This window comes from Adiantum capillus-veneris, chromosome 5 (assembly GCF_014529385.1).
Source record: "Adiantum capillus-veneris isolate H3 chromosome 5, ASM1452938v2, whole genome shotgun sequence".
Classification (NCBI taxonomy): Eukaryota; Viridiplantae; Streptophyta; class Polypodiopsida; order Polypodiales; family Pteridaceae; genus Adiantum; species Adiantum capillus-veneris.
This window is the reverse complement of record NC_140935.1, coordinates 3,951,481-3,975,991: the sequence shown is the minus strand read 5'-3', so window position 1 is coordinate 3,975,991 and position 24,511 is coordinate 3,951,481. Positions and strand designations below refer to the sequence as shown.

At 44.5% G+C, this 24,511-nt stretch overlaps 1 protein-coding gene across 1 annotated transcript in view; it reads right to left on the bottom strand.

The window, feature by feature from the left end:
- Positions 1–2,791: 2,791 nt before the first annotated feature.
- LOC147456799 (uncharacterized) overlaps positions 2,792–24,511 on the bottom strand; it is a 39,164-nt gene continuing 17,444 nt past the window's right edge. Inside the window, exons 3-4 of the mRNA XM_086511924.1 lie at positions 4,246–4,698; positions 2,792–3,651 (exon numbers count right to left, since the gene is read on the bottom strand). Of these exons, the coding sequence (XP_086368050.1) occupies positions 3,174–3,651; positions 4,246–4,698 (931 nt within the window). The 3' untranslated portion in view covers positions 2,792–3,173. The remainder of the gene's footprint in view (positions 3,652–4,245; positions 4,699–24,511) is intronic.

Sequence of the window (24,511 nt, the reverse complement as noted above, 5' to 3'; positions counted from 1 at the left end):
CATTCACACAGGCTTTTTAGTGGAAAAACTAGTGTAGGGCTTGATCTCATGACCCCATGCTCTAGAGAATGGAATTGTAACCAGGAGATGAATCCTTGTCCTTTAATGTTGGGATGGCAAATGTAGACTATATTTAGTTTTAAGTAGAGTGTGAACACAAAGGGGTGGAAAAGCCATGAAAATGCTTGTTGCACTTGTGTAGTCTAAACTTGCCCTAAGGTAGCATTCAGACTAGCTGTCGAAGACAATTCCACAAGGTCATGAAGCCAATGTGGTGCTCTATCATTCGCCCCAAACGAAGGAAACCTTTTTCGGACCCACCGTCCATTTGAGTGGCCTCAACACCCCAAAAATGCAAGGCATTCACAAGCTTTCAGTTGCAAAACTAGTGCATTGTTCAATAGCATGACCCCACGCCTTGGAGAGTGGCATTACAAAGCACGAGGCAAATCCATGTTCGATAATGTTGGGGCGAAAAATGTAGGCTATATTCAGTCTACGTAGAGTGTGAATGCAAATGGGTAGAAAATCCATGAAAATGCTCGCTTCCCTTATGTAGTGTGAACTCACCCTAAGATAAAAGAACCTAAAGAAAGAGCGGAAGAGCCAATCCTATAACTAGGGTGATGCCTAGACCCATTTCAAAAAGATCGCAATTGTCATTTTTGACTCTCCCAAAAAGGTCCTTTTTCATAGAAACCTAGGGTTACTTGCACATATAACAACATTGATAGCTACAGTAGTGCCTCCACACGAAAACTTATGAGTAAAGCTCTAATGCTTTAACAATGGAAGAGGTCACAAAAAGCAAATGTTGAATAATAAGTGGAGTTTGATTTCTTAATACTATTTGGGTGGGTAAAAGAAAGAAAATTGTAGTGTTTCAAGGGAAAATCGACAAAAGCATAACATAAAGGAGCATATTTTTAGACATTGCTCGTGATGAATATTTTATGGCATGAGTAGGTGATACCCATCTTTAAAAAGAGATTGACAGAAAGATTCTCTCTCTATCTCTATTTCACCTTTTGGAAAACAGAAAACGAGACAGAACTGCATGGCGTCTCTCTGTCTCTCTCGTTCTTTCCCTCAATTAACTGCATGGCGTCTCTCTCCCTCTCCCTCCATCCACCTCTTTGAAGTGAAGATGATACGCACGGCAGAAGCGATCACCTCTCTGTGTCCGCGCCGATCAAAACGAGAAGGGTAAGGAGGTTCAAGTCGAAGGATGCACTACAGTAATAGCGATGGCAAGGGGAAGCGAACACTAGTGCGACTTAGGAGAGAGAGAATCTTAAAAGGTATTGAATGAAATTTTTTTGGTGGAGCCAAGTAGGTGATACCCATCTTTAAGGGTACCCAATCATTTTAAATCGAAAATTTTGAGGAATCTAAAGATGTCTCAGCCTTCGGATGCGAGAGAAGAAAAGGCGCACGCAGGTGGAGAAAGGACCATGCCTCTGTCTTTCCTTTTCCTCTCCCCCTCTTGCACGCGCGTGGCTCTGGCTTTTCATTTTCTCTCCTCCTCTTGTGTGCGCGAGGTTATTGTGGCTACCTAAGAGGGTGCTCTCTCTCTCTCTCGTTCTTTAGGCTGCCTACGAGAGTGGTCACTCAGACTCACACAGAGACGCGTTGAGCTGCAGGTGCCATGCGAAGCGGGGGGAAATTGTAGCAGGGTTGCGCAAAGAGGAGAGGGAGGGGGTGTTGTTTTCTTTTTTAATGTTACGAACTGTGGCTCTGCGCAGTTCGATGCGATGGATGGAGTGATTAGGAGAGCGCATGGTGGGGTTAAAGTTCGAATCTACTTTCACCATTTTTAAATGGTGGGAAGGATGGTGAGGTACTCCTTGGAAGGAGATAATTTTGTACAGAAATGAATATAATAAAAGTGGACCCAATAAGTCTGTGATCCCATTGTAAAAATAAGGAGTGCACCCAATCTTTAAAAAATAAGAATCCTTTCAAAACATTTCAGATGCATAAGTATAAGTGAAGGGTAAGTAGGGGTTACCACCTGCTGTAAATTCAATAAAAAACGAGAATCTCTATTGGTGCAACGCAAAGCCTTGGAACAGATCTCATGCGGGCAATGGAGGGATGTTGCAATCCAAGCAGGTGAGGAAGGGCTCATGCGTGTTTGAACCTGACACTCCCATTTGAGAGAGAGAGCTGGCTGGATGTAAGGAATCTCTTCAAATATGAATAAAATATCAGTCGACCCAATAGGTACAGAAAACAAAAAGCCCCATGACAATGAAAATTCATAGGAAATAAAAAGCCATTCAAATGAAAAGTCAAGACTTTTCATTTCCATACAAAAGAAGTGCTCCAGTGCATTCCTTTTCCATTACCTTCCTTTTAGCATTTCCTTCTCTTAAAAATTTTCTTGCATTGTGTTGCTAAAGTTTTCTTCTAACATAAGATATTAGATGTTTTTTATTTTTTCGAGATTGGAAAGACCTAATTGCACCATGTAAGGTCATGAAATCATGTTAGTAGGACTCCGCTATGTAGTTTTTTTTGAATTTTTTGGAATCTTTTTGAGTTTTTGACCTTTTAATTTAATTGTTCCTATATGGTAATGGTGGCTTACAAAACATGATATATGAGAACATCAAAAGAACTTTGTGATGAGGATTTGAACTTGACAGGCGTGGAGATGTCATCGAAGTTGAGGCCAAATGTGTACCACAGCCCTATATTCAAGACATCTGATATGCCATTGGGTGAGACCCCCCCCCCCCCCCCAAACAAAAAAAACATTACAAAAAAAAAAAAGGAAAGCTCTGTATGACTCATAAAGCTACTAGTTTTTCAAACAATTAAGCTTTGAGGGGAAGGGAGCCAATTATGATACATGCTCCAATAGGGAAACATATCCACCGCCACCTTAGACACAAAATTTTGGAATATTCTTGGGTATTCTTTGTGATTTGCTGAGAAATGTAAACTTACTAGGCCTTGAATGTATCCAATGCCAAAAGGCCTAAAGAATGTAATTATGTCAGAATAGAGCATCAAGCTAAAGTTTAAAAGATATCACCCAAATTGAGCCCCCTCATCCAAATGAGATAGAAACATGGGTGGCCCCACAAGACAGGCAGACTTGGATGGAAGTCAAAGAGCTTCTGCTTTGTACATTTCCAACAAGACAGCCCCAATCTTATCTCTTTCTAAGACAACATATGCTGCTCTTCTCCAGAAGATTTGTTGTTGACGGTGACCTCAATCTTTGCAGGCTCATCTCCGACGAGATCAGCATCTTTGCTGAGACTAAAGTAGCCTGGCTTCAGATTATTGATCTCAGTAATCCCCGGCGACCCCTCTTGACTAAGCTGCCACTCGGCCTGTGCTTTATCTCTGTCTCTTGGGTATGTCCAGTAAAGGATGGAGTACAAAAGACAGCAAAATGTGAAGGGGACTCCGAAAGCCACAAACAAAGCCTTTCCCAAAGCCCTTGCATTTTCTGTGTCTGGCATTCTGCTCGTAGCTTCACTTGTTTGAGGAGCTGACACAACATAGCCGAAGACATCCTCAGCGAGGATACCGACGAGAGGGGGGGCAAAGGATGCTAATAACGACTCAAACGATCGATCCAGGGCATAGATGCTTGTTCTCATCTTCTGTGGCACAATCTCAGCAAATATGGGACTGCACACCAACCGCACCATATACGCACAGTCAATCACAGGACAAAACACTGTTTGAATAACAAATAGAGTGCATCCAGTACAAGAACCCCAGCAAAAGAAAATAAGCTCAAGAGATCAACAAATCACGTGACAAAACTTGAACCGAGATCATTGGAAGGGCAGCACAAATAATAGTAGCTTAATTCAGCCTCATCTGCAAGTGATGCAGGTGAGGCCCTTTTGAAAGTTTACCAAATAAGTCATGCCTTGCCTTGCACCTAAAATTATTGGTTCCTACTTTGCCCATGGTTTCTTTCTGGCGAAGAAAGAACGTCCTAAACTTCAACTTTCTCAAATCTCAAAAGCCTCAGTAAAAATAGCAATCTTGATAGTGTACGTTAATCTTGCTACTCTGTCACATAAAATATTCAAGAAATAGTTTACTCTTTTGCAGAAGCAGCATTACTATCCTAAGAACAAATAGGGACTTATTCTAGAACTATTGTAATGTGCCCGCCCTCACCAATAATGCTGCAGAATGCAAAACTGATTAGGCTCATTGAAAGCAAAATGTTTAAAAGAGCTGAATTTTAAAAACAAAAAGAGAACTTACTTATTAGTGCCAGTTCCACACCATGACATCAAAAAACCCATAGCAAAAAACAAAGCTCCGTGTTGGAAGGCAGTAGACGAGTTATACGGCAAGACGAGCAATATAACAGCACCAAAAGGAATTCCAATGCTCGAACTGAACTGTGCCAGAATGATTCTTCCTGTGTTTGGGGAATGCCTGGCAAATACATCACCCAACCACCCTCCAAACAATCCCCCCAATGAACCGGAAATGGTAAAAGAGCCTATGATTGCAGCTGTAACATTGTGTGAAAACCCAATGAGTTCTAACCACATGGATGCAAATGATAACGCTGCCCAGGGGAAGGTCCCTGCCACTCCTTGTGCAACAATTGCTTGAAAAGTTGGTATTCTGACCACAAATTTAGCTTCAGTAAGAGTCTCCTTAAGTGCAGAAGCTGGATTAGTAGAGCTATCATGATGGTATTCCGTCCTGCATCAAAAAATGACATGGCTTATTGGTAACAGGTGAGGAAACATTTGAATAATCTATGAGACTAAAAAATGAGTAGGTAATAATAAACATGACAGTAACTCTTCCAAGCAAAAAAAGCTCAAGAGTAGACCTACGAAGAAAAGAGATTAAACAAATCAGGCTTGGCAAGATATGGAACGAGGTCAAAGCAGGACATGACTCATGTACAGGCTTGGGTGATCCTTAGACCCAAGTGAGTCGTACTGGAGAGACGAGATAGCGACAATACTCCATTAGAGGTGGACTATTGTTTAGAAATGGAAAAGTCTCGTGCCGGAAATCGATGAGGTTCCGAGGTTCAACAAAGGGTTTTGTTCAAATGCCATGATGTTCCCAACATTGGGCACCCAGGCATCCAGAGAACTTTGGCATTGGTCAAGCGTTATTTCTATTGGCCAAGGATGCGTTCTTACATAGAGAGCTATGTAAAGAGATGCACTCAGTGTCAAGTCAATAAGGCAGAGCGCCTTAGGAAAGCTAGACTGCTACATCCATTGGAAATCCCTGATGCCAAGTGGCAAAGTATTTCTATGGATTTCATCGTTGGTTTGCCAAACACTAATCGTGGCAATGATGTCATTTGGGTTGTGGTCGATAGGCTCACAAAAATGGCAAAGTTTATACCAACAAAGTCGACAGTTAAAAGCCATGAGTTGGTGGTTTTATTTGTCGATCAGCTTTACAAGTTGTATGGTTTACCAGAGCTTATCGTCAATAATCGAGATACCAAGTTCACTCGGCAATTTTGGCAAGATGTGTTTGCTCACCTTCGAACGAAGTTGAGTATGTTGTCCTTTGATCATCCCGAGTCCGACGGACACACTGAAAGGATGAATCAGAAGTTGGAGGACATGTTAAGGGCTTGCATTTCTCACAGGCAATCTGATTGGAAAGGTATCTTCCACAATTAGAGTTTGCTTACAACAATTATGAACCAAGTGAAAGACCTCTTGGAAAAGGGTCTTGTCCAGCCTAGTACTTCACCGTACTGCTCTTCTGTGTTGTTGGTTTTGAAGAAAGACGGATCTTGAAGAATGTGCATCGATTATAGAGCTCTCAACAAAATCACCATTAAGAACAGATTTCTGATTCCTAGAATCGATGATATACTTGACCGACTTCAGGGATCCTCGTGCTTTAGCAGGAGCGACTTGAAAAGTGGATATCATCATATCAGAATCGCGCCGGGAGATGTCTGTAAGACAACCTTTCGGAGGACTTTTGGGTTATTTGAGTTTTTGGTGATGCCTTTTGGCCTAACCAACGCTCCTGCAACATTTAACCGGATGATGGAGAGGATTTTTCGAGAGTATAGACTATTTGTTGGCACTTTCTTTGATGACATCATTGTTTTCTCCAAGGATGAGGCAGAACATAGAGTAAATCTGCTTCAAGTCTTTCAGGCAATACGAGATCACAAGTTGGCAATTAATGCAAAGAAAAGTGAATTTTTCCTACCAGAGATAACACTTTTTGGGACACATCGTCTCGGCAGCAGGAGTGCAGATCGATCCGGCCAAGATAGAGACTATCTGTGATTGGCCCGATTTGAAGAATGTCCATGAAGTTAGAAGCTTCTTGGGATTGTGTTCATACTACAGGCGGGTCATTAGAAAGTTTGCAGAGGTTGCTTCCCCTTTGCATATCTTGACACAAAAAGGAGTCCCAGTCTTGTGGGGGACCCGCAGAGGTGACTGCCTTTCAGACATTGAAAGAGAAATTGACTACCGGACCAGTTTTGACTTTGCCGGATTTGCAGAAGTCATTTGAAGTTTATTGTGATGCTTGTGGTCGTAGTCTAGGTGCGGTCTTAATGCAAGAAGGCTATGTCATTGCCTACGAGAGTCGATTGTTCTCAAGGCCGGAATTGACAGCACAGATTTATGAGAAAGAGCTTTTGGCGGTTATCCATGCTCTTACTCAGTGGCGGCACTACCTACTCGGAGCGGATTTTACTGTCTTTACAGACCATCAGAGTTTACGCTACTTCTTGTCACAAAAGCAACTATCGGAAAAGCAGATGTGGTGGGCGAACATCTTGTCACAGTTTCACTTCCAAATTGTCCATGTGCAGGGACAGAAGAATTTGGTGGCAGATGCTTTGTCTCGAAAGACGTTGGTTCTGGCTATTTCCGCGATACATCATAGGAGCTTCGAGGATATGGTCGATCAGTATGCCGCAGATACAGATTTTGCAAACATTTTCACACGGATACGGGATGGGGAGATAGTAGCGGGATATTCCATTCAGGATGGCTACTTGATGAGGAAAACCATGCTATGCGTTACACAGCGGTTGAGGGAAAAGGTTATGACCAAATGCCACTGTTCGCCTTTTACGGGTCACCGTGGCATTGCTACCACCTTGAAAGGGGTAGAGAGATACTTCTTTTGGCCAAGACTCAAGAAGGATGTAGACGAGTTTGTACGTAGTTGCTTGGTATGCCAGAAGGTATAAAGCACAGGGATTGTTACAGCCTTTGCCCATACCCACCCGCCCCTGGGAAAGTATTGCAATGGATTTCGTTTTTGATCTCCCGAGAACACAGAGTGGTCACGATGGTATCTGGGCTGTTATTGACAGATTTAGCAAGCAGGCTCATTTCATTCCAGTGAAGAAAACAGTCAAGCCGGATCACTTAGCGAGACTGTTTGTGGCCCAGATTTTCAGATTAAATGGCATGCCTGAGACGATTGTCTCCGACAGGGACCCCAGATTCACGAGTTTGTTTTAAAAGGCAATTTGGGAGAACATTGGCACGCGGTTGCAGTTCTCATCATCTTTCCACCCGCAGCCTTACGAGCAATCTGAGATTGCCAATTCAATGGTTTAGATTTATTGAAGTCTTATATCTCTGATTAAAAGACTCAATGGGAAAAGTATCTACCTTTGGTGGAATTTGCCTACAACAACACGATACACTCTTCGACGGGGAAGGCACCATTTGAGATTATTGAAGGTGCTGCGAAGGTTCCACCCTTCTTAAGCACGAAAGATAAGATTTTTGAAACCAATGAGTACACGCACTTGGACACGGCTTTTGCCAAGGTCCGCAAGGCTTTACAGAAAACTCAGGAAAGACAAAAAAAGGCAACAGATCGTCATCGTCGCAATTTGAAATTGAAGGAGAATGATTGGGTGCTCTTACGTTTTGAGAAGGCACGCCTGAGAAAGAAAAAGGGAAAGGAGAGGCTTTTCCAAAGTTTAGTATGCGATACTATGGACCTTTCCAGATCTCCGAAAAGATCAATGATGTCTCCTTCTGACTGAAACTGCCTGACACTTGGAGGATTCACAATGCATTTCATAATAATCTCTTGAAACCTTTTAAAGGTGATGTGCCCGAAGATGGGGAGCCTGATGAGCAACCCGAAGTGGAAGAAAACGAGAAGATCCTTGTTCCAGAACAGATATTGGCACATAAGGACAAAAGGATTAAGGGTAAAGTGAGAAGGCGGTTCTTGGTTAAATTCAAGAACTATCCTGCATTGGATGCGAAGTGGATGGAGGAGGAGGATGTTATGTCCCGCTCTTGGGAGAGGGGATCTAGTCCAGACGCCGTCGGGATGGGCGTTCAGTGTCCGAGCGGACGTAGTGTGAACACGGCCAGTGTGGCCGACCATTATTATAAAAAAGAGGCCAAGGCCTCATTCACAGTTATCGACCCCCACTGGCAGAGAGCAAGTGGTTAGCCCGCGAGGCTAGAGTGCGCGAGGTCACCTCGAGGAGGTGAGGCCGGGTGGTATGGGACGCTAGGTCTTACAGGTGCACGCCTACGTCCTCGGACGCTGGCCCCAGCACGGGGGAGCTGCCGGATGGTGGCTATGGTCGGGTGATTCGTCCGACGCGTGTCTGTAGGCAATCCATGTAGCCGGGAGATCCACTCCCTTTGTTCGTTTCATGGTATCAGAGCCAGCTTGGCTGCATGAAGGACTGTGTGCACACCTACAGGCTAGTTAGAGTCGGATAATCACGGTTTTATGTAATTTTTTATGAAGTAACCATTTGATCGATTATTTTCTTCTCGTGAGCATGTTTGCACGTGCAAATCGATACTATGTTGCTGATTTTCGATAAAAATCAGCAAATTAGCAAGTAAGTGCTGAAAATTAGAAGATTTGTGTTAATTTTTCTAGTTTTCGATGAAAATCGATAAATTTTTTGTTGAATTACTGATTTTACATTAAAAATCAGCATACAGTAGTTTCATTCATCCTTCTCTGTGACTCTCCCTTTCTCTGTGCGAAGCATTGACAGAGAGATAGATAGATAGATAGATAGATAGTTCTATTATCGTCTTGGGAGGTCAAATATGACCTATGGGACCAAATGAACATGTCACGTGGTGTGAGTGGAGTTCATAAGTGACTCTCGATGCTCAAAAATGGCTGAAATGAGCATCGCAATAGAGAGTCCACATCGTGGTTGGGAGAGGAAGGTATGTAGGGAGAGCTCATGGCTGAATATATGGGGAAAAGAGGACCTAATGTGGTCAAAAGCTGAGCACTCAAGTAGTGTGTGGTACTCACTCTCTCGCACTTGACGAGGGCATAAGGTGCAAAGTCGATGACACTCCTCGCCAGTGCCCCAACGTCCTGTCTCGCAGCGTAGAGAATGGGAGCTAAGACGAATGGAGGCAATGGTGCGGATCGCACTCAACGGGATGGGCTCAAGGATATAGGAATGGGTTCGGTTACCTCGTTCCGAGAAGAAGAGAGATTTGTAGTTTGGGGCAACGTGTGTGGTGTAATGGCTGAAGCGAGAACCTCCGGATTTCTCCCAAGCCATGATACATTGGCGTTGTAAGAAGGCCTCATTAACTTGGGAGTCGATCGACGCATCCTTGACCAAGTGACATGCATCCCATCTTCCAAACCATTTCTTGATATCAAGCATCCACCCCGAACTTAGTATTTTGCTCTTGTATGTCTTTTGAACCTTTTGACTTGCTTCATATGCGATTCTAGGAAGTCGATGCAAAGGGCTACGTTGTGTCTTACGCATGTACTCCACAACCCTTTCCATGCCCAAGACCTCAATGGGAAGCGATCCGGACTCAAGAAGTAAGAGCATGTAGGGTGTTTGTGTCTTGACTTGGAGAAAGTTGGTGAGAAAACGCTTTTGGACATTCTCAAACTCTTTCCAAGTAGACTTCCCGATGCTTCCACCCCACACCTCCACTCCATAAAGAAGCACCGGTGTCACCAATGTGTCAAAGAGGTACTTTTTGAGAGCCCAACACTTGATCTCTCCTGCATTGCACATGTTCTCAAATGCATAATAAGCCCTCTTTCCGGCTTCCAAGCGACGCATTGCACAATCCTTCCATTTATGATTGGATGGAACCTCAAGGCCAAGGTACTTGAAGTGATTTACCACTTCAAGTTTCTCATTGTTGTATACAATGCATGGATTTTCATCATTGAGGGTCTTTACAAGCATAACCTTGGTTTTGGATCCATTCACGATCAGCCCGCTATGTAGGCAAAAGCGTTCCGAGAGAGAGAGAGAGAGAGAGAGAGAGAGAGAGAGAGAGAGAGAGACCTCTCTCCTGTAGGGTCTCCAGCGAAGCGTGAGGGAAGGGCTGGAGGAGAGAGTAGCGCAAGGTCTTTTTTTTTGGTTGCATCCGAGGGTGCTACTTTTCTCCAGCGCGGAGGGTATCTTGCGCTAGCTCCTATGTGGCATCTCTTTCGGGTGTTGGGCACAAGCAGGCACGCGTAGGCCTACTGCCCCTTTCTCTCCACGAGTCACCCCAAGACAGCTTACGGCTGAATTTTCCCAGCGCTGGATTTTTTTTACGCTACCCTCTCTCTTCGTTGCATTTTATTAAGTGACCTCTTTAAAACTTGGCCGAGTGACTTTTTGGCTTTGTAAAAGAAGCCTTAGAGGAGAGTTGGGTTAGGCATACTTTCAATGTTTTCAGTGATGATTGAGACTTACCTTAAATGTTATTTCAGTTTTAAAGTAGTAAACGGATCTTTTTATTTCACTTTCATTTCACATCCTAACATTTCTTGACTTTTCTTGCATTCTATTGTTTTAGAATGTTAAAGTGAAGCTTCACTTTGCATAATTTTAATAAATTCTATGGATACATACATGCGCGCACACACACATATATATTTATTTATACTTATATTTATGTTCACACACACACATATATTGAGACTAGCGGTCGTCGGTTGAGTTTCCTCCCCACAAAGAAGCGAACCGGAAATACTAGCATAAATTTAAAATTTGCAAGATTTTTGAACTATTTTATCACATATTTCATCAGTTTTTCTTCCCTTTACCATGGTTTGCAACCAGCTAGTCTCAATTTTCAACCGATTCAAGGCTAAGCTGAGGCAATCCTTTCTTGAACACTCATTCTTGAACCTAGTGATTTTATCACTTCCTAATTGTTGTAGAAAGCCATCGTGACTCTTTCACTTGTTTTAAAAGTGACCTGGCCACTTGGGGTTTTTTTTAAAGCATGGTCTGAAACCTGTGTTTTATTTTAAAAAAAACCACTTACAAAAACTTGCAAAAGCTTACAGAAAACTTCATTTTGGCTCTCCTGCTCCTCTCTCTCAAGCCTGCTCTCTTCCACCTGCTCGTGCTCCCACCATCACCTGCTCGCCTTCAGACGCTCACACCGACGCGTAGAGCTACTCACAGTACAAATTTTCGCGATCAAAAAGTGCAGCAAAGGTCCCAGTTTCGCATGAAAACTTCAATTTTCACGGACTTCGCCATGGATTCCTCGAGCTCGGATGTGCAACGTGACGACACGCCAGGTAATGTTCAAATTCCATTCACGCATGCTCTCTACACATGGATTACAAGTACTTTCCAGAGCTTCGACCAGCGTGTTACCGCTCTAGAAAACGTGAACGTTCAGACGAACATTCGCTTGGCCTCTCTCGAAGGGGTCGTGCAAGGGCTTAGTTCCCGACTTATCGCTCTCGAAAATACGGCTCAGTCGACGACTGCGCGAATTTCCGAGAGCGAAACGCATCTCCAGCAATTGCGGACGCAGATTGCTGCTTTTGGGCATTCACAGGGTGGTCCAACTGCCACGATTTCGTACAAAACTACAAATTTCTCAGGGGAGGAGAAAGAATTACGGAATTGGCTGTAAATAATTGGCTGCATTAGTATTTTGATCTCCATGGAGAGCATGATGAACGGAGGATTAAGACGATTCCTCTTTATCTGCGCAGTAAGGCGCTTACTTGGTGGCGCGACATGACAGAGAAGCTTACAGCGTGGGCTGACTTCTGTGTGAAATTCAAGAGGGATTTCGCCAAAATGGATCCTTTGAAAGCTTAAGCCAAATTGCAGAGTCTTTTGATGAAAGCTCTATCAAAGAAGCGCTCACCTTTTGCAAGGTGGATTCTACGAACGCTGTGCACATGTACCTCTTGGGTTTACATGAAGATTACCGTTGGGCCTTAATCAAGGACAAAGCCCCGGCTGCCGTCGAGGATGCAGTGGCAAAGGCCAAGACGTTCCATTAGATAAATGGAGCGAATTATGAGAAAAAAAGAACTGCAGACCATCAATCCGGTGAGGGCGCTTCGAGGAAGCGACCATTCCAGCATAAGTCCAAATCATCGCCGAGATCTTCTCAGAAGAAGAAGAAAGCCAAAAATGCTTCAATTGCTGATGTAGTGAAGAAGGGGGCTTGCTTCAGATGTGGCCAGACGGGTCACCAAATCAAGGACTGCCCCAAGAGGAAGAAGACACAGAAACCGCAAGGTCATCCTTCGGTTCAAATTCACGAGATCTCAGGTAACTCTGATGTCATTCAAGTTGAAATCTATCATTTAGCGCACAGTTCATGCACTAACTGTACTTTTAGCACCAAAGTGTTTGATAAGCACGATCTTCTCCGTTTCCCCGAGAAGATCAATGGTCATGACATGAACATACTCCTTGATAATGGAAGCTCACACAATTTTGTAGATGCAAAATTGGTGCAGAAACTGAGCCTGCGGACACAGGACACTGACCATGAGTATCGTGTGAAGATGGCTCGTGGCGAGGATACGGATGTATGGAATCGGATGGTTCTAGATTTGTCGCTCAAGCTAGCCGATTACAAAGAGAACCTGGATTTCCACATCATGCGCCTGGACATAGCAGATGTTATTTTAGAAATTCCATGGTTATATGATAAACAAGACTCATTGTATATAGACTATGTACATCACTCTCTTGTTTTTGTTAAGCAGGACATGCCTCATGTATCTGTGTCGCTTTGTAATCAGAATTCTGTAAATAATGGTTTTGCAATACCAGTTGTTACTGCTTTGGACATTAAAGATACAAAGTCTTCTGATGTTGACTTTTATCAGTGTGTACCATTCGCTTGGTTTGATTCATTAGTGCTTGGTACCTCTGTCGTTGAATTTCGTATACATGTTTCATGTTCTTCTGTTGGACTTGGGGATTCCGACGAATCCAACCTTATCCTAGAAATCATGACTGATTTCAAGGATGTTTTTCTTGATGATCTACCTCCTGGCTTGTCGCCTTCGAGAGGAGTAGATCATGGCATTGAGTTGGTGGCTGGTAGTCAGCCCTTCTCAAAGCAACCCTATCGGTTTAGTAAAACCGAGGAGGACGAGGATCAGCAACAACAGCTGAAAGATTATCTCAATACGGGTTTTGTTCGGCAAAGTAAATCCCCGTGGGGAGCGGAGCCAGTGTTACTTTCTCGAAAGAAGGATAACACTATGCGCTTCTGCGTGGATTATAAAGGGTTAAATAAGCTCACTGTAAAGAATAAGTATTTGCTCCCACGCATGGACGATCTGATAAATCGGCTCCATGGAGCGCTGTACTTTACGAATATAGACCTGCGATCAGGCTATCATCAGATACGGATCAAACTGGAAGATATTCCTAAGACGCGTTATGGTCACTATGAGTTTTTGGTCTTGCCTTTTGGTGTGACAAATGCTCCAGCTGATGATGAATGATCTGCTGAGACCATTTTTAGGCAACTTTGTTGTTGTATTTCAAGATGATATCTTGATCTGCAATCGAAGTTTGTCTGAGCACTTAGCGCATGGACGATCTGATAGATCGGCTTCATGGAGCGCCGTACTTTACGAAGATAGACCTGCGATCAGGCTATCATCAGATACGGATCAAACTGGAAGATATTCCTAAAACAGGTTTCCATACGCGTTATGGTCACTATGAGTTTTTTATCTAGCCTTTTGGTTTGACAAATGCTCCAGTTGAGATGAATGATCTGCTAAGACCATTTTTAGGCAACTTCATTGTTGTATTTCTCGATGATAGCTTGATCTACAGTCGAAGTTTGTCTGAGCACTTAGCACATATACGCGCTGTTCCCGAAGTACTAAGAACAGAGAAGCTTTATGCTAAGGCTTCCAAGTGCGAATTCTTCAAGAAAGAGCTTCTGTATTTGGGTCACATCATTACTCACGATGGAATTCGCGTTGACCCTAAAAAGTTAGATAAAGTGCGAAATTAGCCCATTCTGGAGAATGTGCGCCAAGTAAAGTTCTTTTTAGGCTTTACACGATTCTTTCGCAAATTTATCAAGGATTACTCTAAAGTTGCTGCTCCGCTTACGCAACTTTTAAAAGGAGGGGTAAAAGGGCCGAAGACTTCGGGTCCTCACTGTAAAGGTAATCCCCCTAATGAGCGTCTCGACAAGAGCTTCCGGTCACTAAAGCACTTGGTGACTACTGCGCCAATATTGCACATTTTGGATCCTAGCAAACCGTTTGTGGTTGATACACGAATGCTAGTGATTATGCCATTGGTGCGGCATTATACCAGGATGGACGTTCTGTTGCGTTTGAAAGTAAGAAACTTTCTGACGCTGAGATGCGTTATCCAACGTATAAGAAGGAGCTTTACGCCGTAGGCCACGCCCTGAGGAAATGGCGGCACTACTTGTGTGGCTCTACGTTTGTTGAATGGCCAGATCATCACTCCTTGTGCTATGTCTGTGATCAGGGTGATCTTAGGGGCCGGAAGGCTAGATGGGTTGAGCTTATGCAAGAGTTTGACTTTGAGATCCGTTATAGAAAAGGATCCAACAATCGAGTTGCCGATGCGCTCAGCACGATTCCTGAGGTTAACGCCTTGTCTATGGCTGAAATCTCGACGGACTTCTATCTCTCTCTCCGAGAGCTATGTCGTTCCCATAGCCATTTTGGCAAGATATGGGACGAGGTCGAAGTGGGGCATGACTCGCGTACAGGCTTTGGGTGATCCGGAGACCCAAGTGAGTCGTGCTGGAGAGACGAGACAACGACAATATTCCATTAGAGGTGGACTATTGTTCAGAAATGGTAAAGTCTGCTTGTCGAAAATCGATGAGATTCCACAAAGGATTTTGTGTGTATGCCACGATGTTCCTAGCGTTGGGCACCCAGGCATCTAGAGAACTTTGGCTTTGGTCAAGCGATATTTCTATTGGCCAAGAATGCGCTCTTACATAGAGAGCTATGTGAAAAAATGCGCTCAGTGTCAAGCCAATAAGGCAGAGCGCCTTAAGAAAGCTTGCCTGCTACATCCATTGGAAATCCCAGATGCCAAGTGGCAAAGTATTTCCATAAACTTTTATCGTTGGTTTGCCAAATACTAGTCGAGGCAATGACGCCATTTGGGTTGTGGTCGATAGACTCACAAAAATGGCAAAGTGTATACCAACGAAGTCGACAGTAAAAAGCCATGAGTTGGCGGTTTTATTTGTCGATCAGCTTTATAAGTTGTATGGTCTGCCAGAGGATATCGTCAGTGATCGAGATACTAAGTTCACTGGCCGATTTTGGAGAGATGTGTTTACTCATCTTCAGACGAAGTTGAGTATGTCGTCTTCTGACCATCCTTAGTTCCACAGACAAACTGAGAGGATGCATCAGACGTTAGAGGACATGTTGAGAGCCTATGTCTCTCACAGGCAGTTTGATTGGGAAAGGTATCTCCCACACTTAGAGTTTGCCTATAATAGTAGCAAGCATTCTGCTGCTGGATTTAGCTTGTTCATGCTGACATATGGATTTGAGCCTAAATCCCCAATTGCTATTGGCTTAGAGAAAGTCAAGGAATACCAAGCTCGTGATTTCCTGTATGACATGCAAGAAATGCTCGAATTGGCTAAGGATAGTATAAGAACGGCTCGTGATCGAGTCACTACTTATGCTAGCCAAAAGAGATCTCCAAGGACTCTAGATGTGGGACAATGGGTTTATCTGAAGATACCCAAGGATTCCAAGACCATGCAAACAGGAAAGCATTATAAGCTTTCAGCTAAATATTGTGGTCCGTTCTTGATCACAAAGAAAATTGGCCAAGTTGCCTATAAACTAGCTCTTCCTACGGATGTTAGTGTACATCCAGTGTTTCATGTCAGCTACCTTAAAGTAAAATTAGATGAAGCCGACGTTGTTGTGCCTATCGAGGAAAATGTATGGCAAGATATGCAAACTAAGTATATTCCTCGAGGACCAGAGACAGTTTTAGATCATCGTACCCGTCATTCGCGCCAAAAGGCTTATGATAAGTACTTAATTAAATGGAAGGGTCAATCTAAAAGGTTTGCTACTTGGGAACCAATTAGAGCTCTAAAAGCTCAGTATCCACACTTCATTGATGAGGACATTAATGGTTCTTAAGGGGGGAAGTATGTTTATGTCCCGCTCTTGGGAGAGGGGATCTAGTCCAGACGTCGTCGGGATGGGCGTCCAATGTCCGGGCGGACGTAGTGTGAACACAACCAGTGTGGCCGGCCATTATTATAAAAGAGAGACCAAGGCCTCATTTGCAGTTATCGACCCCCACTAGGCGAGAGCCAGTGGTTAGCCAGCGAGGCTAGGAGTGCGCGAGATCACCTCAAGGAGGTGAGGCCGGGTGGTGGTTTTACAGGTGCACGCCTATGTCCTCGGACGCTGGCCCCAACACGGGGGAGCTTCCGGATTGTGGCTATGGTCGGCGGGTGGTTCGTCTGACGCGTGTCTGTAGGCGGTCCGTGTAGCCTGGAGATCCACTCCCTTTGTTCGTTTCAGAGGACCTAGCACATACTCCTCAGATTGCGAACCTTTACCTTGAAGCTTTTGGTTTAGCATAGTCTACTCCAAATGGAACCCCGAATTCAGCTTGGCCGGATATCTGGTGCAGTGGGTTTGCACAAGAGGGGAGTTACTCCACTCCTTTGTCAACAGATACCTCGATTTTTGAATACTAGAGTCACTGATGTCTCTTTGAGCTTCAGGGATACTGAGAGCTGACAGTATTCTACTGTATGACTTTATGAAATGGAATTCCCGATGATATGAAACTGATTTGTTCTTGACATGTTTAAGTGCAGGAACTGATAGACAAAATGACTGGAGCGTTTTGTTCTGAATGATCTCGATAGACATGGTTGCAATAGGGATTAGTCAACCGGGCATCTATAAGGTCTTGAGTGGATCTAATGCGGTTGCTAATTGCATTGCCGATAAATCATGGTCTGAGATCGGAATGAATGTTGAATGTGATTTCTCATGTGATGTCCGTCTTGTGATGTCAAGTGATGTCGTGTGATGTGACTGTCGATTGGTACATGTGCTAGATGTGTGTTCCTAGTGCGTCGGTACTAACAGTCAATGTCTGCTAAGACGGTTTATGGCTTCTATCTGTTTTGCAGGCATAATCGAGGGCAATTACAATGCTTTCAAGAGGGGGATATGTCACAAGCTGGTGACATGGCTGCCCACCAGTACACACACACACACACATTCTCTCCTAGCATGGAATGCAGCCTGGCCAACACCGGACATTACGCTGAAATGCTGACGTGGCAAGGCAGCACGACAGTCCCCGGAAAAGGCGGAACCATTGACACGTGGCAGGCTATACGGACGCCCGCGTTTTGCAGCGGAATTTACGGCATGCAGTTTTCTGCTTTTTCCTACGCAATTTGAGAGAGAGAGAGAGAGAGAGAGAGAGAGAGAGAGAGAGAGAGAGAGAGAGAGAGAACTCTTTTGCTTTTTGCTATGCAAGATCACAAAGAGAGAGAGAGAGAGAGAGAGAGAGAGAGAGAGAGAGAGGGTTCTCTTGCTTTATTTTTCAAAGCTTTTAACTTTGAATGCTTTTGGGAACAGCTTTTGGGCTCTGCTTTTGGCATCCCTTGTAAGATCTAGAAGTTAGTGGCTTGGCCACTCACTTCACTCACTTCTCAGAGCATCCGGACGTAGAGTCTGAGAGTGAGCATCTGGCTACTCGCTTGTCCTTTGAGTTGTAGAATAATACAAAAAGAAATACCGAAAGGGGCGCCAGTCTTTGGGGCCAATATCTCTAGGCACGGAACTCCGTCGGACCAGTGTCAAACTATGAATTGTTTTTGAAGTGATTATTTGTGGTGTCGTGGTAGATTCTCGACTTGGAGTGTCCAAGTCTGTTACACCGCACACATATCCTCAAGCTCTATGAAGCAACTGACCCATCAAGCCTCCCCAACTGGCTAACATTGGTACGCCCATAGCGAGGCCCCACAGTCTCAAAGAACTCACCAGAAACTCTGTCACCTACCTGGGTCCACTGAGATGCCTGTCGATGAAAGGCAAACTCATGGCGCCGCTCCTCAATGGTGGTCAGCTCCTGTCGAGCCAGTTGCATCTGTTCCTCTAACTAAGGACTATCAAGGTGGCGCTCCTGCATCCGCTGTAGGGAAGCATGCATCATCTGATATCAATGCTCCTCCTCCTTGGCCGCAACCAAACGAGCTGCAGCCTCTTGAAGGAAGAAGCGGTTGAGCTCAGCAAGTCCAGTGGCCACTCTATTAGAAGGGGAGGACTAAGTGCCCAAGCTCTCTGTCCAAAGTACTGCCACCCGCTCTCTGTGCTTTGTATCTAGCAAGATCCTCTTGGAGATGTGCGGCATCACACTCCCACTCCTCTCTCTGTCTGTCACAGTAAGAATCACTGGCGCATGATCTGAGAAAGAACCTCCCATGTCACAGAGACGGCTCCTTGTGTAGAAGCGATGTATCCGAGATAGATTCACTCCTCCGACTCTGTGGTCAAACAAGAAAATGATAAACTGTCTGGAGGCACAAAACCTGCATGCTGCCAAACATCTAAGATCCTCAAGATCATACATAACCGCTCCCAAGCTGCTAACTCAACCCTGTGTACAATAGAATGACTACCTCTAATCCTGTCTGAAGGGTCCTCCAACTCTTGGACAGCGCCTCTTCCCAACCCCCCCGAGCTACACCCACACACGTGCTTTTTTCACTGCTGAGATGGTGATGAGGACTCGGAGAGCATATGATCATGATGGCTTAGTGGCTGAGCATTTTATACATGCCACGGATCTGCTCACAAAGCTTCTAGTAGTGATGTTCAACTGTGCCATGTGTGAGGGTTTGCCTGATACTTGGAGTTTATCTACTATTGTACCTATCTTCAAGTCAAGAAACCCTATGGAGCGTGGGAATTATCGCACTATCATGATTGGAAAGACATTGGCACATTTATACGCATCCATTCTTGAACATCAACTGAGTAGATGTAAGGTGCAGCGGAAGTGAATGTTGAACTTTGCTCAAGATGAGTGCTCCGAACTATGCTCAAGGTTCCTTTTACTTAGGGAAGGGAGAGCCCTTCGTTCTTTAATGAGAGAGTGCAATGGACACAAACAAAGTGAATGGACACTGTGCGTGAAGGTGCATGAGACTGAGAGAGAGAGAAGAGAATACGACACCGGAGATGTTGGCAAACCCTCCTCCAAGGGCCCCACTCTCAATGGCGAGAGTGGTCTACTATTGATTGCACAATCTGATATAATGGCTGATGCAATGAGTCTACAATGCTTGCTATGTCGAAACGGTGAGGACGACAACAAGACGAACTGAAATTTGAAAATGCTAAGGGCTGAAATTTGCGAATCTTTATCTGTGCTGAATTCTGACTCTATGTCGATGGCAACGATGCAATGACGACGCGCTGAAAACGCAGATGCTGAAATCTGCATTTTCCGGGCTGAATCTGCAAACTTTGCGGGATCTGACCGTGCGGCAAGGATCTGCTGCGGGAAGGTGAGATCTGTGAGGTTCGGGACTTCTTCTGCGGGTTCTAAATGCTGAAAACTGAAAACGTTGATGCTTGTGGGGATTTCGTAGCGAAGATCTGCAAAAACGCTGATGCTTGTGGGGATTTCGTCGCGAAGATCTGCAAAAACGCTGAAGTGTCTTGCAAATGCAAAAACGCTAGGGCTGAAAATGGTCTTGTTGTGGAGAATCTGCTAACGCTGGGAGTCTTCTGCATGGTCTGCTATCGCCAGGAATCTGCAAGAGCAAAAATGCTGGCTGATCTGGTCCAAAACCGCTAGCCTTCTGCTATGATGCAAAAACGCTAGGGCTTGTTGGGGGTTCCACTGAGAAGTTGCCAGTTGAGCGAGTACTCCTGCTGCCTCTTCTGCCAGAAAGTGCTAGCTCTGGTTTGCTTATATATTATCTTAGCAAAATTGCCCTACCTAGTTCCCAACAAAAGTCACTTAATAAACTTTATTAAGTGTAAAATGTCAAAAATAGGGAAAATAGGTTTTAATGCACTGGAAAATTCCCTTGATGGATTCTGATGGTAATGTTTGATGATCATGTTGTGTGCAACCGGAGGATATGCATCTACTCAGTGTTTGAACATGCACGGTCTGCGAACAGACTCACAAAAGTGCCAGATCACTTCCTAGGCTAGACAGACTTGACTGAACTGAACCCTGGTCAGCTGTAGCTTGTCCACGGACACGTAGCGTTGGATGTGTCACATGACATCCCCTCCTTTTCAAAGTGAGGTACTGGTACCGAACTGTATGGCATCGAGGGAGATCACCAATAACATCCGGAATCTTGGAAAGGACTCTTCGTCGGTCCACTCTGATGAGTGGGTCGTGCGATACTTGAACTTCATAAAGGTTTGCAATGTCTTCTTCTTTGGGCCGCGTCGAAAGCGACACAAAGTCTTTTGTGGCTCCTTCAATGCGTCAACTTCGTCTATAGTCATGCGTCTACCTTCTTCAAGAATCTCTGAGGCTAAAAATTCCTGAAACCAGTTCCAACACAAAAACATGAACATACCCATTCCATGTATAGTGACTGGAAAAAATCTCGTCTTTTCTAAAGACTGTGCATGCAATGTAGATGAACAAAGAGACGGAATGCCAAACCGTTCACCACACACACGCAAACAATAAGATCGAATCTTGTCTTGCTGATCTAAATCAATAAATTATGGAAAAACACAATGGAAATGCCGATGCTTGGTGCTCATACTTTCTTGTGCTCTTTCTATGACTGCGTTAGGCCAAGGAAGAGACATAGAATGTGACTTCCTTGAATGCATACTTTTCAGCTTTTCAAGAATAATCCGCATACAGATATCTGTGCTCATTCATGAGTGAAACATGCTCAACGTACAATATGTCATGTCTAGGAAAAGGGATCACATAACGACGCCGACTAAAATACAGGAAATGATCACGAATGAAAAACTCGAACAATGTGTGCTGACTAATCATTCGAACACATAGTACTTCCTGTAAGGGTTCTTTGGATCTAGGCTCAAGAGCCAAGATCGGTTCATCGTGTTTGATCGAATCTGCCTGTGGGGGTGCGGTGCTGTGGACCTCGACTTGAAAGCCAAGATTAATTCTTTGTGATTGATCGAATCTGCAACGAGGTTAGCTTCGCTAGTCAAAGTATCTACTAACACATCATCCTTGTGAACAATCACATCATCTTCATGCAAATCATCATGCTCGTGAGAAATCACATCTTGATCATCATGCAAATCCTGTGTGTAATGCTTTGGAGAAGAAGAGACTAAGAGAGTCTCCTTTTCCCGAATCTCTTGCATCTGTGCTTGCACTTGAGAAAAGAGTCGCAACATCTCTTTCATGTGTCGGTCGTTCATGGCTTTTCTTGCTTTGTTCTCGCGATCCATTTCTACTTTTCTTTCTGCGCATTCACGATCAAATTCTGTCATTCTTTCTCCTCTTTTTGCTTCGCCTTCTAACTTCCTGTCCATCATCATCATGTTGAAAGCCTCCATAGGAGTTAGTGCAATCCTTTGCGTAGATGGGGAAGAGAGAGGGTCGGAAAAACCTCCTGGTGAAGAAAACTCTGCTTCGCCTCTCTCATGCTCATCACCTCCAAGCGAAGTATCCATTCCGCTTCGAGTGATGACCATCCACTGAAGTCTTGGGTTCTTGTGGGTTCTTGTGGTCTGTCTTGGGTTCTTAAGTTCACAAGGAACTTGGGTTCTTGGGGGTCTTGGTTCTTGCGGTTCTTGAGGGTCTTGAGTTCGGGAGGTTCTTGCAATTCTTGAGGTTCTTCTTTAGCTTGCAATCTGTGTTAGAGAAGGATCTTCTCTTCACCCGAGTTCTATTCTTTTCCGCAGGGGGCACCCCTTGGCGGCCTTGCGCTCACACCAAGGTTGTTTTTTCCCACCTCACGTCGATTGACCGGCCGCTAAGTGCACGGTCCGCTCTCAATGAGTGAAAAGAGGCACAAGGGGAGGCTGAACAAGCCCTTCTTTCTTGGGTTTTTTGTCACTCTTCAAAAATACGATTAGGAATCAACACGCCCAAGAGATCTTGGGTTACGTGCGACCGCAACAAGCAAAAAACATAAAAATTATGTGGTTCTTTCCTTGAGTGATACAGAACACTGCCAAAGCTCTGATACGAATGTAAGGTGTAGCGGAAGTGAATGTTGAACTTTGCTCAAGATGAGTGCTCCGAACTCTGCTCAAGGTTCCTTTTACTTAAGGAAGGGAGAGCCTTTTGTTCTTTAATGAGAGAGTGCAATGGACACAAACAAAGTGAATGGACACTGTGCGTGAAGGTGCATGAGACTGAAAGATAGAGAAGAGAATACGACACGAAGATGTTGGCAAACCCTCCTCCAAGGGCCCCACTCTCGATGGCGAGAGTGGTCTACTATTGATTGCACAATCTGATACAATGGCTGATGCAATGAGTCTACAATGCTTGCTATGTTGACAATGTCGACGACGATGAGGACGATGACGAGACGAACTGAAATCTTAAAATGCTAAGGGCTGAAATCTGCAAATCTTTATCTGCTGAATTCTGACTCTATGTCGATGACGACAATGCAACGACGACGCGCTGAAAACGTAGATGCTGAAATCTGCGTTTTCCGGGCTGCATATTCAAACTTCGCGGGATCTGACCGTGCGGCGAGGATCTGCTGCGGGAAGGTGAGATCTGCGAGGTTCGGGACTTCTTCTGCGGGTTTTAAATGCTGAAAACTGAAAATGCTGATGCTTGTGGGGATTCCGTCACGAAGATCTGTGAAAACACTGGAGTGTCTTGCAGATGCAAACACGCTAGGGCTGAAAATGGTCTTGCTGTGGAGAATCTGCTAACACTAGGAGTCTTCTGCTTGATCTGCTGTCGCCAGGAATCTGCAAGAGTAAAAACGCTGGCTGATCTGGTCCAAAAACGCTAGCCCTCTGCTGCGATGCAAAAACGCTAGGCCTTGTTGGGGGTTCTGCTGAGAAGTTGCCTGTTGAGCGAGTGCTCCTGCTGCCTCTTCTGCCAGAAAATGCTAGCTCTGGTTTGCTTGTATGTTATCTTAGCAAAATTGCCCTACCTAGTTCCCAACAAAAGTCACTTAATAAATAAGTGAAAAATATCAAAAATAGGGAAAATAGGTTTTAATGCACTAGAAAATTCCCCTGATGGAATTTGCTGGTAATCCTGATGATCATGCTATGTGCAACCGGAGGATATGCATCTACTCTAAGTGTCTGGACATGAACGGTCTGCACACAAACTCACAAAAGTGCCAGATCACAGCCTAGGCTAGACTGACTTGACTGAACTGAACCCTGCTCATGCTATAGCTTGTCCACGGACACATAGAGTTGGATGTGTCACGTGACAGTAGATGGGCAGAGAGAGAGGGTATACGCGCAACCAGGTAGGCGGATTCAAGAGAGGTTTTTCTACTCTTGACCACATTCTGACACTCGTAACCATTATTGAGCAGGGCATATCACATGGGAGACGGATATATTGTAGCTTTGTGGACTTCCGCAAAGCATGTGACACACTGGCTAGAGCTAGATTGATGCGTAGACTGCAAGAGATGGGAGTACCCACAAAGCTGATTTGGGGGATTGTAGCATTATATAGGTCAGTAGTGGGGCATGTACACACTCCAGAGCGGTTATCTACATTAGTTCACTCCACTATCGGGGCGAAGCAAGGCAGCCCGTTCTCTACTACTCTAGTTGGTACGTATGTGGATGAGGTTTCTGACTATATTGAGAGAGAGGGTGATAGATCACAATTGGCAGGGACATGGATTCCACTATTGTTATATATTGATGATATTGTGTTCATCTCCGACTCTCCGAAGGGGATACAACGTCACTTGGATGCTTTTGCATTGGTTTGCTCACGACAATGGTCTGTCTGTCAACCTTGGTAAAACCAAGGTTATGGTGTTTAACACCACCCCACATTGGGCCAGGAGATCAGCATCCACATTCACATACGTCCATGAGACAATGGAGTATACAGATGCTTACACCTACCTTGAGTCACGTGACACATCCAACCCTATGTGTCCGTGGACAAGCTACAACACGACAAGGGTTCAATCAGTCCAATCAGTCTAGATTTAGAAGTAATCTAGCACTTTTGTGAGTCTGTTCGTAGACCGTGCATGTCCAGACACTTAGTGTAGATTCATATCCTCTAGTTGCACACAACATGATCATA